This window comes from Protobothrops mucrosquamatus, unplaced genomic scaffold, assembly GCF_001527695.2.
Source record: "Protobothrops mucrosquamatus isolate PMUCROS unplaced genomic scaffold, P.Mucros_1.0 scaffold_6, whole genome shotgun sequence".
Classification (NCBI taxonomy): domain Eukaryota; kingdom Metazoa; phylum Chordata; class Lepidosauria; order Squamata; family Viperidae; genus Protobothrops; species Protobothrops mucrosquamatus.
This window is the reverse complement of record NW_015386082.1, coordinates 377,462-393,385: the sequence shown is the minus strand read 5'-3', so window position 1 is coordinate 393,385 and position 15,924 is coordinate 377,462. Positions and strand designations below refer to the sequence as shown.

General features: G+C 34.7%; 1 protein-coding gene across 2 annotated transcripts in view; it reads right to left on the bottom strand.

Moving 5' to 3' along the window:
- Positions 1 to 15,924, bottom strand: part of GMDS (GDP-mannose 4,6-dehydratase) — a gene marked incomplete at its 3' end in the record, with an annotated part of 261,160 nt that overhangs the window by 176,537 nt on the left and 68,699 nt on the right. For both annotated transcript variants that reach the window (XM_015813767.1, XM_015813844.1), the window contains 1 exon segment: positions 13,805 to 13,932. In XM_015813767.1, the coding sequence (XP_015669253.1) occupies positions 13,805 to 13,932 (128 nt within the window).

The window sequence follows — 15,924 nt, the reverse complement described above, 5'->3', positions numbered from 1 at the left end:
TCTACAATTCCATATGAGTAGAGTAATTTCAATTGTTGGTGAAGTTATCAAACGTTTCATTCATATTTTTTATTCACTTATTATTTTTATTTAATAGGTTTTTCCCCTATATTAACTTCAGAATAGGATGCTGGGTATTCCAATATATGCTTTTCTTTCCTTGCCTCATTTGTTCTGTTAGTCAGATAATAGAAAATGTAGTTAAGTTTGTAGTGATAGGAAATACTAGCTAGAATGGTCTGAGTTGCTTCTAAGTTCATGTTTAGAGGAAGGAGGGCAGTACATAAGTTGATCTACGATCTGTGCAAAAGAGGAATAATTTGCAAGGCCATCGAGGCATAAAGAAATTATAACTGTTTTCAAGAGACTGAGCAAACAATGCAGAATATTTTTATTTATCTTGATTTTATTTATTTATTCAATTGAGCTGCCTGCCATCTCAATCCAATTAACTACAGAAAATTTCAGACAAGAGAAAAAGGTGAATTTAACAGGAGAAAACAATAGCATTTTGTATCTAAGTTATTAATATTAAAGCTGGTAGAACAGACGACACAGTTAAAAAAATAAAAATAATTCCATTTTAATTAACATTTTAAAATAGTCTGTCACTTGTGGGAACTATGAAGACTTCAAATAGATATATTTTGTAAATTATGTAATTTATACAGTGAATGAAATATACATTCGTTACTAAAAGGAGGCATATAATAAGAAAATGTCTTGAATTTTGAAAAACTGTCTTGAAGAAGGAATGCAATGGTTATATGTTGTATCAGCTTCCTTTCCACCCCAATTAATGCAGCTGTTAATCATGAAGTTCGCTTCTACTGCTGTTTTACACACCTACAAAAACATCATTTTTCCAGAAAAGCTGCAGCACTGAGCTTCTCTTGTTTTCAAAACAGAAGTTTTTTTTAAAAAAAATAAAAATCTAAGAACACACTTGATTTGGTTTTCTCCCACTTTTCTTCCTTCCAAAATCTTATACTTCTTCATCACTTGGGTGGGCAGATTCATGAGAAGCCTTGATTTTTAGTGTGGCTATCACCAGGCATTTTGTTACTCTCCTGAAGCACATCTGGGCTTTATATCAGCCCTTTAATTAATCCTCAGTGAAAGCCAAACTATGACATTTTGACTGGGCAGGCTCCAGTTTTGGACAGGTCTTGATTTATTGCGACTGAGTCTCAACCAACTTTGATTTATTTCAGCTTTGGGGAGAAGGGCAAGCAATGGAACAGAAAAAGCACTGTTGGACACAGAGTGCATGATAAAAAGAAAGGACCTCCAAATTTCTATGGCTCAAATGACAAACTGTTCAGACAATTGTAATAGAAGGCAACATGCCTTAAAAAAAAGGGAATCCTTAGTAAAAGGCATGATATTAAACAATGTTGTATGCATTTAACAGAGTTCAAGCTATTTGCCAGAAGTGCCAATGAAGGAAATGCACGTCTTATCTCTAAGAAAACAATAAATCCCCAGCCACTCATTTGGGTTAATCATAGCTATCATCTGTATTCAGTAAAATGCAAAGAAAAAGGGTTGATGCTTTCCCCAATGAGTTGTTTCCATTAGAGAGGATGTTCTATTGTGTGCCAATCTAATTTAAATGGATGTCCTATGATAACAGGTCTTCCTTCATTCCAATCAAATTCATTTTTGACGAATAAGCAAATAAACAATGTGCCCAAACTGTCAGCATATAAGGAATAGTGTAACCAAACTTCCACTATTCACCTAAATAAAGTAACAATCATAATCGTATCAGGTATTAATGACAATATGCTAGCATTTATTTAAAATCTCTTTAAGGATGCATTTAAACTTAAAATCCTCTCAAGGCAAGCTACATAACTGTAATAGTATAATGAGAAATAATAGAAGCCAAAATAGTACAACTTTAAAAATAGAAAATAGTAAAATTGTGTCTTTCATGTTTTAGTGGCTACGGTCATATCTAATTGATTCACTATACACATAGTGAACACTGATGTTTTGATAACATGAGACAAGGGTGGGTAATCTGATGTGTTCCCCCTCACCACATGCTGAGGTTGGACCATCAAAGTTAATTGGTCTGACACCTGAATTATTTGCAGTGTACTTTACACAGTTTTTCAGTATTTTTTGAGTTTAGAAAGGTGGGAAAGAGAGCAATTGCTTGTAAAAAAAACCACCTGTTTCCATTTTCATCCATAAAACCAACTTTCGTAAGCAAATATGAGGTATTTGGATGGGAACTGGTAGTTTTAATAGTAGAAATCATAGACATGTGCTCTAACCTCATACAAAGGCCAAACTAAACCAAAATCTGAAGGTAACATTTGGTAAATATTCAATAAATAAACTTAAAGCTTAATTGGTGACTAGGAATTCAACCTATTCCAGTTTATTAACAGTCTCAACTGAAAATAGAATCAAATGGCCCAGAATGGTTAGGCAAGTTTTGTTGGTTAATGTTGCCTTCTTATGAGATAGGGTTACTACTGTGACCTCAGACATTATGGTTTGATTTGTTAAATTTGTATGTGTGTGTGTGTTTACCTTGTTTGCCTCCCAGAGTTACTTTCATGAGATGGGAAGCCATTTAAATTGTATAAATAAATAAATAAATAAATAAATAAATAAATAAATAAATAAATAAATAAATAAGTGGTCTGAAAGCTATTATGCTTTTTAGAAGAGCTAGTAAAATGTTTCATAAAAGTGCATTTAATTGTACAGTGATGCAAATAATACAAGAATAGACTATGATCCAAAATGAGAGAAAGCAGTTACTGTAATTGTTGAATATGTTCTTTGACCTTCAAATCTCAATATTTAAAATCAAATAAACTCAGAAAATATGATTTAAAATGAGAAAGATTGCATCTACTAATAAGTGAAAGGAGTTCAGTATACTGTAAATAAGTGAGTCTCTGTGGTAGGTGATAGCTTAGAATAGGGGGCTACAAGATTATTGTTGCTATTTCACTACTAGTGAGCTTTACTCTGCTTTTCTTCACATTATCTGAGAAGGACAAGTTAAGTAATGTATGCACTAAATATCTACCAGTTGAGTGCAATATTGTAGATTTCAACATATATTTTAAGATGTTGTTGACACATTTTTAGGAACTTTTCTTTAAATTACAAAAGTAATCTGCACCTTAATAACATAAATCTTGACTCCTTTTTCATATTGGTGGGTTTGCCATTCTAGGAGATAAGACTCTTCTTCTCTATGAGAATCGTAGGATGTCAAATGCAAAAATACCAAATCTACATAATGCACAGTATCTGTACAAGAAGAATGAACAATCACACTTCTTAAAGTATTGTTAAGTCAATAATAACAGTTAAAATATGCCTAAAGTCTTCCATGTACTTCCCACTCAATATATTAATTTAAGCCAGAGGCAAAGAGTGAATCTTAAAAGTAAATTAGCTTCTGAGGGCATGGCTGTGATACAATAATGTTTTGAATAATATGGGAAAATTCCACCTCCGACTTCAGCCAAGATATCTGTCAAAATCAAAGGTTACTAATAAAATAATTAAGTACAGATAAAGGAAATGTCAGGCACAAAGAATCAGGATACGTAAGGTTGCGGCATAGAACATTTATTCAATAATCTGGTCAACTAAAGTTCAACAGTAAATTGGCACCAGATAAAGTCAATGGAGGGGTTGAATTTGGAGTGCTGGTGGGAATGCAATGATTCTTAGTGGATGATGCGCTTAACTCCACCTCTCAGTTCTGCCTGCTCTTCTACAGGAAGCTGCAATTTGACTTAAACTCCTGCTGTGGGGAATCATGCATTCTAGTTCTCCCTTGGGCATGAAAGCTGGCTGGGTGAATTTATACCAGTCACTCTCATTAAAATGAATGGACCTTACAGAGCTGTTCTGGGGAAAAAAGGTAGAAGACATGCATGCCACCTTGACTTCAGCAAGGTGGGATAACCGCCCTCTCTCCCCAAATAATCAACAGAGTACATACTATGTGGTGATGATAACTGTGCAGCCTATTTCAAGTTTTATATATGAAGGCTGTTACATTGACAATTTAGGATTGGAAGCATTAAATCCGCCTTTTATTAAAATATCAACTACAAGCACATGTTTTGAAAGCATGTCCCAGACACTTGGAAAATACTTATTTAACATAAAGCAAACCTGTGAAATTACTCTGCGGTGTCTGTCAAGCATTCCAGACCCATCCCACCTTATTTCTGTCTTTTTTTTCCCCTGGAGAGATGGACAAACTTTCAAAGAGAGCCTGGGACTGCAGCCCTGTCATATTTTTTTTCTCTAAGAGTGTCTCCAGGATTGATGTGAGATTGAAAAACATTCTTGAAAACAAAGATGATGTTAGAGACCAGGCTTTAGAATATACCATCTTTTATGTTTCCTTTTTGAATTAAAAATATTGTTAAAAAATAAAACTGAGGAAGAGGGAATCTAATAGATATACTAGAGCACCTATGGTCAGGATGCTAAGTATCCAGGCTTTGGTGAATATTTGAAGTGAGACATGGCTTACCTTTCAAGAATTTCTGTTGGTTATTTTTCAGGTGTTACAGAAATATATGCAGTACAATATGTCTCATCAAATAGTCTTAGAAAGCAAACTTCAAAACTTGAAAAAGTCATGTCACTTTCTCCCTCAACGCGTTGATCTAGTTACTGTACACATGGAAGCATCAGGTAGTTCTAAACCTAACAAACATCTAAGACACAGACTGAAACGAACTGCATTCAATAACCATCTCTGCAGATAGTTCTTTATATAGAGTAAGAGACACTATATGTGATATTCACCTATTTACATTCTAAAATGGAGGGAAACATAGTTCTAGCAATAGCAATAGAACTTGGACTTATAGACTTATAGCTCCATAGTGCTTTACAGACCTCTCTAAGCGGTTTACAGATTCAGCATGTTGCCCCAACAGTCTGGATCCTCATTTTACCAACCTTGGAAGGATGAAAGGATGAGTCAACCTTAAGCCAGTGAGGATCGAACCCCTGGCAGTCAGCAGAATTAGCCTGCAATACTGCATTCTAACCACTGCGCCACCATGGCTCCAAGAGTAAAAACAACCATGCAGTAGCACTATTTGACTGCAATAAACTTTCTCCATTTATTTATCCCATTAACCACATCTGCCAGTCCCCTGAGATAAATTGAAAGCCCGCTAAAGGCGACCAGTTGGAAAGTTCAACTGTTCTATCTTTGGATCATTAACATTATTTGTTAGGTCAAGCCACATCCCAGAACACCTATAGCTGAAAATTCAAGTATTTGTTCTAAAACTAGAAGTGGCATATTAAGTATACCCTGTAGATTTGAGGAATGTTGTTTGACACTGAAGAAGAATCACAGTTGTTTCATGCGCAATTGTGTAACCTAGTAAGTAGGCTAAAAGTTCCTCATGTCTACAAAAAGGTATAAAATATTAACATTTTACAACTGAAGGGACCTCAACACCAGAATTTTTCCAATATTTTTGCAAATTTTAATGTTACAAATGATATTCTATATACACGAGATGTTCTAAAATGTCTTCTTACAAGTGTGGTTATTGTCACATGTAGATAGACATTATCTGAAAAATGGATAACAACACCAAGTACTTGCATATTAAAGGTCATTCTTCAGAAAACAATTTGATTATTTAGACTTAACTATTTTTTGAAATAAAAAAGACAAAATTGATAAACTGAGGCTATGCTTTGCCATTGTTTTACATCTTCAGGTTCCTTCATGGTCACAATTTTAACTCTTTCATCTGTATGCTATATTGGATGAATCCAGCAAGCTTGATTCAGAACATTAGAAGAACCCATCTATTAGGTGGACAACACTGCTGCATTGTATATGACACATTTTAAAAATTTATTTTGGTTTATCTTAAAATAATTGGTTACCTTCCAAAATATGACTGCAATTTTTAATTTCTCAATTGGGAGTCACAACTAGGAAATTTTATACTTGAAAGAAAACCTAACTCTTCAATCATTCCAACTGTTTTTTAAGACCACCAGTGTTCCAAGACCACTTAGAAAACTATGGGAGTAATCTTGATAATAATTCACATACAGTTATCGAAGCACAGGAAATGAAACCAGATGGTTTTGCTGAGGAAAGCATTTTATTCTATTTTTTTGCCTTTATAGCTTTCTGACACTAACACTTTTCACACTAACAAATACAAAAATGGATATAGAGGTTTGCTTGATTTTGTTTTAAATCCCATTATTTCTATTTGGGAGGTTTCTTTCATAAACGGCAACATCTTACAGGAGCTATGAAACAGATGAGTATAATTTTCTCGAAGAAAAGGAAGCTGTTAGTAACACCTACTTGTAGACACAACTGCAGTGCTTTGTAAATGAATGCCATATGATTTGGATTAGAAAGAGCTCTTGTGTATCATTATGAAAATCACTTTCTTGCCTAAATTAAACACTTTCAAATAGAGACTTTATTTATGTCAAAATAACCACTGCCTACTTTTTACTTTTAGTCTCCTATTGCCAACTAACATATATCCACCTATAGAATTTTTGCATAACTTTGTCAAGGAATATGATCAACGCTCATCACAACAAAAGGTAGTTTGAATGAACAAACAGCACCAAAGGTTACTGCTTGTTTCACCGATTCCAGCATGTCACGTGGCAATGTGAAAAAGTGTTCCTTTCCCTGCTTTCAATCAATTCGGTGAAAATGATAAATAGGGACATTTGTATAAATACTTCATTAAAATACACAGGGCTATTTGCTGCCAATCTTGCCCTATATAAATCTCAAAACTTCGTCTCCCTTCATAGCATGAAGTTCTCAACACACAGATTCTAGAGGCATATCAGTCAAAATAAATTTCTGAAGACATCTGTAAAATATATTGATAAATATAAGGGTAGAACCCCATTTTTAAAGCTCTGGAGCGCCACTGATCTGCAGCTAGAAACGCAGCCATGAAATAGAGAAGGTTCACTTAACAACTGCAGTTGTTTGCTTAACAACTGAAGGAAAAAAAGGTGATAAAATTCGACAAGATTCACTTAAGAGCTGCTTTCCTTAGCAATTGAAATTCTGATCCCAATTGTGGCTGTAATTCAAGGACTACAGAGGTAACACAACGAACTATTAAAAGCAGGGATCATATCGTTGGAAAGGTGATTTAAATTTTAACATGGCCGTGCATTTAACATCATAACCTCAGGAGTTCTTTTAAAAAGCACGTCAATGAATACTAGTACAATGTATTGTTAAAATGTTAAAAATGGACATTTTAACAGCTAAACATAACAATAGTTTTAAATTAAACTAAAACTCCTCCATCTGGTTTCCTTATAACATTTTAAATGAATATATTTTAATTACTAAGTTATTTAAACAACTTTTATACTGTACCACTCCAATTGGGTGAATCTGAGTGACTTCTTAAAATCAGTCTGGTGCGGTGGATAAGACATTAGGCTAGAAATGAGAAGATGATGTGTTCTAGTTCATTCTAGTCCAGGCACAAAGCCAGGTCAGTGACCTTGGGTTAGTCCAGGGGTAGGTAACCTCGGCTCTTTTATCACTCATGGACTTCAACTCCCAGCATAGCTGACTCAGGAATTCTGGGAGTTGAAGTCCATGAGTCATAAAAGAGCCGAGGTTGCCTACCCCTGGGCTAGTCACTTTCTCTCAGCCCTGGGAAGTAGGCGAGAGCAAACTACTTCTGTTAAACCCTGCCAAGATAATTGCATGAATTTGTCTAGGCCAGGGGTAGGGAACCTTGGCTCTTTTATGACTTGTGGATTTCAACTTCCAAAATTCCTGAATCAGCATGGCTGGTTCCCTACCCCTGGTCTAGGCAGTCTCCAAGAATCAGACACAATTGAATAGAAGAAATAAAAAGTGACTCACAAGTATAAAGAACGTAAAACATCTGGTAGGATATTTAAATTTAAGTGGACATGGAATAAAGAGTTTTCAACTAATAATCCCACTGGAAGAGGGAGACATGCAGGATCTGAGTCCCTTCTGTATAACGCCAAAAGTAATTCAATGTTACATATGTTATATATGTACAGGTACTATACCTGTACATTTGGTAAGGCCACACTTGGAATACTACATCCAGTTTTGGTCACCACGATATAAAAAAGATGTTGAGACTCTAGAAAGAGTACAGAGAAGAGCAACAAAGATGATTAGGGGACTGGAGGCTAAAACATATAAGGAACGGTTACTGGAATTGGGTATGTCTAGTTTAATGAAGAGAAGGACAAGGGGTGACATGATAGCAGTGTTCCAATATCTCAGGAGCTGCCACAAAGAAGAGGGAGTCAAGCTATTCTCCAAAGCACCTGAAGGCAGGACAAGAAGCAACGGATGGAAACTAATCAAGGAGAGAAGCAACCTAGAACTAAGGAGAAACTTCCTGACAGTTAGAACAATTAACCAGTGGAACAACCTGCCTCCAGAAGTGGTGTATGCTCCAACACTGGAAGTTTTTAAGAAGAGACTGGACAGCCATTTGTCCAAAATGGTATAGGGCGGAGCTGGGGGGACGGCAGGTGTGCCCACCGAGAGGGCTCTGAGTGCCGCCTCTGGCACGCGTACCATAGGTTCGCCATCACTGGTATAGGGTTTCCTGCCTGAGCAGGGGGTTGGACTAGATGACCTCCAAGGTCCCTTCCAACTTTATTATTATTATTGTTGTTGTTGTTGTTGTTGTTGTTATTATTATTATTATTATTATTATTATTATTACATGAGGGCTAGTTTGGTATAGTTCGTAAGGCACTGGGAGACCCTTTGTACCTGCCAGACGCTTTCTCTCAGCTCTAGAAAGAAAGCAATATCAAACTACTTCCAAAACCTTAGCCGGGGCTAGTCCTGGCAGGCACGAGAGTCAGCAGTAACTTGAAGGCACAAATCCCACACACATTCATAATTATTACATAAAAATCCATTATATTATGGATTTAATTTAATAACAATGATTTGTACTGTAAGTAGGCTAGAAAATATATCCAAAAACCTTATAGGTGAGTAAGGTGAACTATACTTTATTATTCATTTGACAATAAAATTGAAAGAGCAAGAAGCAACAGCATGCACTGAAAAGAAGTGACACTGAGAACTGTTCCCCATATATTTGAGAAATACTTCCTAATATACAATATGTTAATTAAAAATACTGAGTTGATTAAAGTGTCTATTTAAATATATTTTATTTCTGTTACCAGGAATGGGATGGAAAGAATAAATTCTAGGAACAGAAAAAACAGATGATGACTAGGATAGCTCTGCTTCAGACTTATCTCAGCCTACACTGTCACCTCTAGACCATGAACCTAATGTTTTTTCTCCTGTCAACCTTGCCTAACTGCAATCAATCTCATTACACCTTTAGAAACAGCATGTCCTTGCTATCCATTCAAAATGTTGGCATTATTAGCAGTATTTCTTTGTTAAGAAACATTAAAAGATGATATTGAATCATTAAGGACATTCTCACTGTTCCAAGAAAATGATTTTCAGGGGCAGAAAGAAGAATGTGTGTATATAAATATCTAATGTTTCTTCTTCTTATTGTGAAATGACTAATTTATTACTAAGTACTTACTATTGTGTAAGTATTAACATGTATCTACAGACGGCTTATTGCTACCCCAAATAAAAAGAAATTATAGAACAAAGCAAGACACAAAAATTCTTGCTATATTTGATTATTTTGCTTAATCTCAAACTTACATCTAGGTTACCTGCAGTTTGGCATCATATTGAATAAAATATAGTCTATAGTGTATAACTGTTTCTACTAATATTAATTTACTTTTAATAAACATATTTATCAATCCATACTGCCCATTCAGCTGCTTATATAGTCATACTGTAGCTTACTGCAGAATATGGACAACATTTTTGGATTCAAGGTTACATTCTCTCTGGGAAAATAGTTACAGCTTATATAGTTGCGGAGAGGGTCAAAGCCAAGAAAAAGTAGAAATATAATTGCACCATATTTCTTCAATCTCAGTATGGTGCATATGCACTACACAAACAATTGTCACTGATATTAGAGGGTTATCTAACCTCAACCATGTTTCTTCCCTTCTGCACACATAGCAATGCCCCCTGTCCTCTTATTCATCCATCCACTCAAAGTATCATACAATTTGTTTTCATCCCAGTCTATAAGCCCAGTCTAGCACAATACCAATGAAGAAGAAAAATAACAGCTCACAAAAGAAACCAGCATGGCTACATAAAGAACTCTATGATAAACTGAAAGATAAAAAGGACAAGTATAAAAAGTGGAAAAAGGGGCACATAACTAAGGCAGAATATCAGCAAATAGCCTGAGCCTGCAAAGATGAAGTGAGGAAAGCTAAGGCTCAAAATGAACTAAGGCTTGCAACAAAAGTAAAAAAAAAAAAAAAGCTTATTTCAACATATATATATATTAAAAAAAATAAGGAAATGATTGGTCCATTAATGGGAGAAGGTGGCAAGAAGGTGACAAGCAACAGGGAGAAAGCAGAACTATTTAACTTGTTTTTTGCATCCGTCTTTACACAAAGGAAAGAAACAGTCCAATCTATCAAAAACAATACCGTAAAAACACAAGTTAAAATAGGCAAGAAAATGGTAAATGAGTTCAAATCACCAGGACCAGATGGATTACACCCCAAGGTTCTGAAGGAACTGGCAGATGTGATCTCAGAACCTCTGAACTATATCTTTCAAAGATCCTGGAGCACCAGTGAACTACCAAAAGACTGGAAAAGAGCAGATGTAGTTCCCATCTTCAAAAAAGGAAAAAGAATAGATCCAGAAAACTACAGACCTATCAGCCTGACCTCAATAGTTGGGATGATTCTGGAAAAGATAATCAAGCAATGAATCGGTGAACACCTAGAAGCAAATTAAATCATAACCAAAAGCCAACATGAGTTTGTCAAAAACAGATCATGCCAGACAAACCTTATTGCATTCTTTGACCAGGTGACAAAATTAGTGGACCAGAAGAATACTGTGGATATCATTTACTTAGACTTCAGTAAGGTATTTGATAAAGTAGACCACAACCTACTGCTTGATAAGATAGAAAAATATAGCAGTGTTCCAATATCTCAGGGGTTGCCACAAAGTAGAGGGAGTCAAGCTATTCTCCAAAGCACCTGAGGGCAGGACAAGATGCAATGGGTGGAAATTAATAAAGGAGAGAAGCAACCTAGAACTAAGCAGAATTTTCCTGATAGTTAGAACAATTAATCAATGGAACAACCTGCCTCCAGAAGTTGTGAATGCTCCAACACTGGAAGTTTTTAAGAAGAGACTGGACAGCCATTTTTCTGAAATAGTATAGGGTTTCCTGCCTGAGGAGGAGGTTGGGCTAGAAGACCTCCAAGGTCCCTTTCAACTTTATTATTATTATTATTATTATTATTATTATTGTTATTGTTATTGTTATTGTTATTATTGATCATCGCACAGTCAGCCAGATGTTCAGACTGGATTTGGCATTTTTGTCTACCTATTGAGTCCCTACCAAGGACCTGGGATAGGCAGATGTGGATGTTTGTTTGTATTACAGATATCATCGCAGGATGGAAGCAGTTCCTAGTAAGGCCGCCTTTTGCAATTGACATCATCATCATCATCATCATCATCATCATTTCTCCATACTCATTTCTCCATACTCCCCTCTCCCCTTACATCTCTGAATCAATTTCTTTCCCATTGCAATGTGAAAAAGACACATTCAGACCATCAGATTTATTGGCAGATTTATTTTTCTCTCCATCAGCCCTTTCTTTCCATGGTTAGGAGGAGAAAGGTGGTTTCTTTTTCCTCCTTTATTATATATCACCCAGCAATGAAAGAAAATTGAACATCTGCTGAAAATCAAATTGCTTGCAGCAAGCTGTACTGTAAATACAAGGAATGCCGTGGTTGGCTTAGTTTTCCTAAATTTCTTCTCAAATATATCACAGTTCTGCAACTTCACACTCTGAAATTACATTCACTATCAAATTTTGGAGGTTTGTTTTCCATCCATTAAATTCTGAAATGGTTATTTATTTCTATTTTCAATTTTTTCCTTATAGATGGCAATTAGTTGCATTGCATAAATTCAGGGTCTCATGAAATTAACAAAAGCAGAAAAATTAATCTCTGGGGAAACATTCAAGATGATGTCCAGCACAGTTAAGAATTATGTCAGAACAATTTTGTGACAATCCCCAAATACCTGAAAAAACTAGAATGTGACTTACATTACCAGTGTGTGATCCTTGTGAAAATACCAGCAGAATATATTTTTATCTGGTGGCCAGCACATTTGGAAACTAGCTGCTAAATAAAATGCATTCTTATTTTCATCTAAAATTTCCACTGGCATTACTCTATCAAAACAAATTATTATGTTGAAAAGAACTTCTATACATTCTATATTATAAGAAAGTTTAGGCTGCAAAGAGTGTTGTTAGGAGAACTGAAGAAGCTTATCAAATCTCAATATATTTCTGTGCAATAGTTTATTGTACAATTTGCTAGACTTAATAATACACGTTTGAAATTATCCATTTGCCAGTAATTCAGTTAATTTTAAATGTTCCACTTTAAATTAATACAGGATAATGGATAAAACTTACTTGCAAGGCTTATGCATGTTCCAAGTACAACATCCAAAGCTTAGAATATAATATTTTAACAGAAATATTGTTCCATAGTTTTCTATAACTTGAGATTAAGCATGCTAGTTCTGTCCCAACCAAGTGACATAAATAAGATCATTTCAAACATAATTTTTGAAACACAATGTTCAGTGTCATTTTTTTTAGAAATCATGGTTAGGTTATTTTATCTAATCACTTATACCTGTAGAATCATATAGACAGATGCCACATTTGTAAAGATAATTAGAAGGGCAAGCAGCGAAAGATTTAAAAGATCTGTTCTGAGCAGATCTTCTGTACAAATTGGATTAATAGTAACAGTTATTATTATTAATTATATTTTTAAAATATGTTGTACATCTCTAAGAGATACTTCTCACAGCCAGATTATTTCGGTTGACATGACTAGATATGAAAATACAAATTATATGATAACAAACTATGCTTTCCTAATTGCTTTAATGACAGCTTTTGCAATTAGATCTCTATAGATATATTGTGGACCATACTGTATATGTTATTCATTTTCTGATCATACACCTATATAGTTATTGAAGAAATATAGAACTTCAAAAATTTTCATAATCATATGAAAATAGATCAGAAAAAAGAAACTATTCAGCACAGGTGACTTTTTAAAGAAAATATAAACTCTACAATATTTATATAGGCCACGTTAACAATTTTTCTTGAATGGTTTTAACATGAATAAAATATTAAACATTAACAATATTACAACCACATCAGAATTAGAATGTTTTCTGAGGTTAACATTAGCCTTGTTTCTCTCATTACTATAAGAAGATTCCACAATATAGACAGGATCTCAAAAAAGTTCACTGCACTTCAGTCTTCTGAGCTCAAAGAAACAATATATTGTTGAGGCAGAAGAGGTCTGTTGGTTTTTACTCCTTCCCACAGGAATTTAATAAGGAATGTGAACCTGAAAACCTTCTTTATATGTTCAGGTTATGCATATAGTAGCATCCTATGTCTTCTTCAGGCAGCCAGGGAGAAAAGCTAGATTTAGAAGCAGATGCCTTCAGGCCATACTTTTACTTTTAAGTTATTGCAATAAGCCCCACAACGGTCTTGTTTTAAAGTAGGCATTTTAGCAATCACATACCTCAACATAGTCCTTGGCATGACCCCAGTCTCTCTTGGCGTCTAAATTTCCCAAACTGAAGCATTCCAATTGTCCCAGATGAATCTTAGCAACCGAACGACTTATCTTTCGAGTTACAAAATTGGCTCCTAAAATAAAGACAAAAGATGAAATAAGGAAATTAAAAATTATCCGATACATATCCTATAATTAATCCTAAAAATATAGATTATGACAATCTTTTCAGACTGCTCTCCTTGTTTCAATCACCTCAGTTTGATCTTTCTTTATCACACGACTACCAGTACATCAATCACATGAGCTCTGCTTCCTCAATAAATATCTTTCTTTGAAAGCAGCCAAAGATGGAAGCTTCGGTGTTCAGAATAATTTATTTGAGGCAAAAAATTATTTCAAGCATTAAGTTTCCAGAAACACAATATAAAATAAGGCAACAGTCAAATGACTGAAGAATCTTGTCAGTGCATAAATGTGCATATGTCAAAGAAGGCACAGCAATCATCCTTACTTCTTGCAATTATTTGAAGCAGAATTACCCCGAAGTAAAGTTCTATCCTCTTGATGATGCCATTTAAAGGCAAAGAACTTAGATTAACGAGGTTAGAAAAGTTAGTTATTTTGCATACAGATTTATTAAGTTAGTTATATAAAGTAGACTTGTACATAAAAGTAGGCTCTATTTATAGGAAATGACTTTAGAATACAGGTAGACCTTGCTTAGCCTTGGGTAGCAACCGTTCAAAATTGTGACAATGCTGAAAAAATAACTTTGCAACCAAGGTGTGCATTTACAGCCTTCAGTGTTTCTCTCTCAATTATGTGTTCATCATTACAGTCAATTGATATACACTGTCCTGTGTCTGACCAATCCCCCCCCCGAGAATGGAGAGATTGCCTAAACAAGCAATTTCTTTAGGCAATCTCTTCTGTGCCTGATTTGTTTTTCTCCCTCTTGCAGAGTAGAGAGATTGGATAGTAAAGAATTACAAGAGAGTAAGCAGGCACATCATGGGGAATATACTGGCTGATTGTTTAGTGTTCTTGTGGTTGATATAAATTGCAATGATCTTTAGAAACTCGGATCTACTTGGATGAATTACAACTTTCATTTTGCAATCGTTACTTCTTCAGGGAAAATTGAAAATGTTAGGAAGAGGAGTTCATACTTACTATTCCCACATACTACTGATGAATTACACAACATATATATCTGAATCCAAAGCAACTAACTAATTATGGGCATAAGTGAACTTTATCTTGAAATAACTAATGTAAAAAAATAAACAAAAACATTAGTAATACATTTGCCACCTTAATAAAATTGTTGCAATCTTGAACCAGATGTTGAATAGATCCAGTTCTTGGGCTTTAAGATTTGATTGACTGATTGTTTATATGCCATCAAGGTATTTTCAACTCCTAATGACAAAATAGATAGATTTTTTCCCCCATGACAACCTATCCCTAAAGTAGTCTTTCAGGTCTTCCAACAGTGCAGTCATTGCTACCACTACCATAACTGTGTCCCTTGTCCTCTTCTTTTCCTTCAATCCCTCCCTACTCAAAGTAGGATAAGAGATAAGAATATCTAATTAAAAGTTTTGTGCAATTGTATCACTTGGTAAAAATATTTGGCCTCCTGGTAGATGAGTCCTAACAACACCCCCTTAAAAAGCAATAAGTCATTTTTCAAAGTGAGTCTTTGATCTTGATTATTTTTTATGCTCCCTATACTAAGGTTTATAATAATATAGTTATACAGAGTAAGATACATGAAGCCTGTAACTACAATCTCAGATGTTAGTATTCGTACTTCTTGCTTTAAATAACATAACATTAACAATTATTTAAATAGGTTTCATTTATTAAATCTAATAAATGTTACAGTACATTTAAGAAAAATATTTCCCTCTCATAAAAAAACTGAAAACGTTTGTTTGAAGCTTTAACAACACTTTACTAAACTAACAACCAATTCTGCATAGAGTAATGGAAAAGATTAAATGCTTTCCAGGAAACTACCTTCCTTTTCTACTTTAGGACACTTGAAAAGCTGCTTTATGAGTCTTTTAAAATGTTTAATATATGAGAGCTAGCTCTAAATGTAAAAAAAAAAAAAG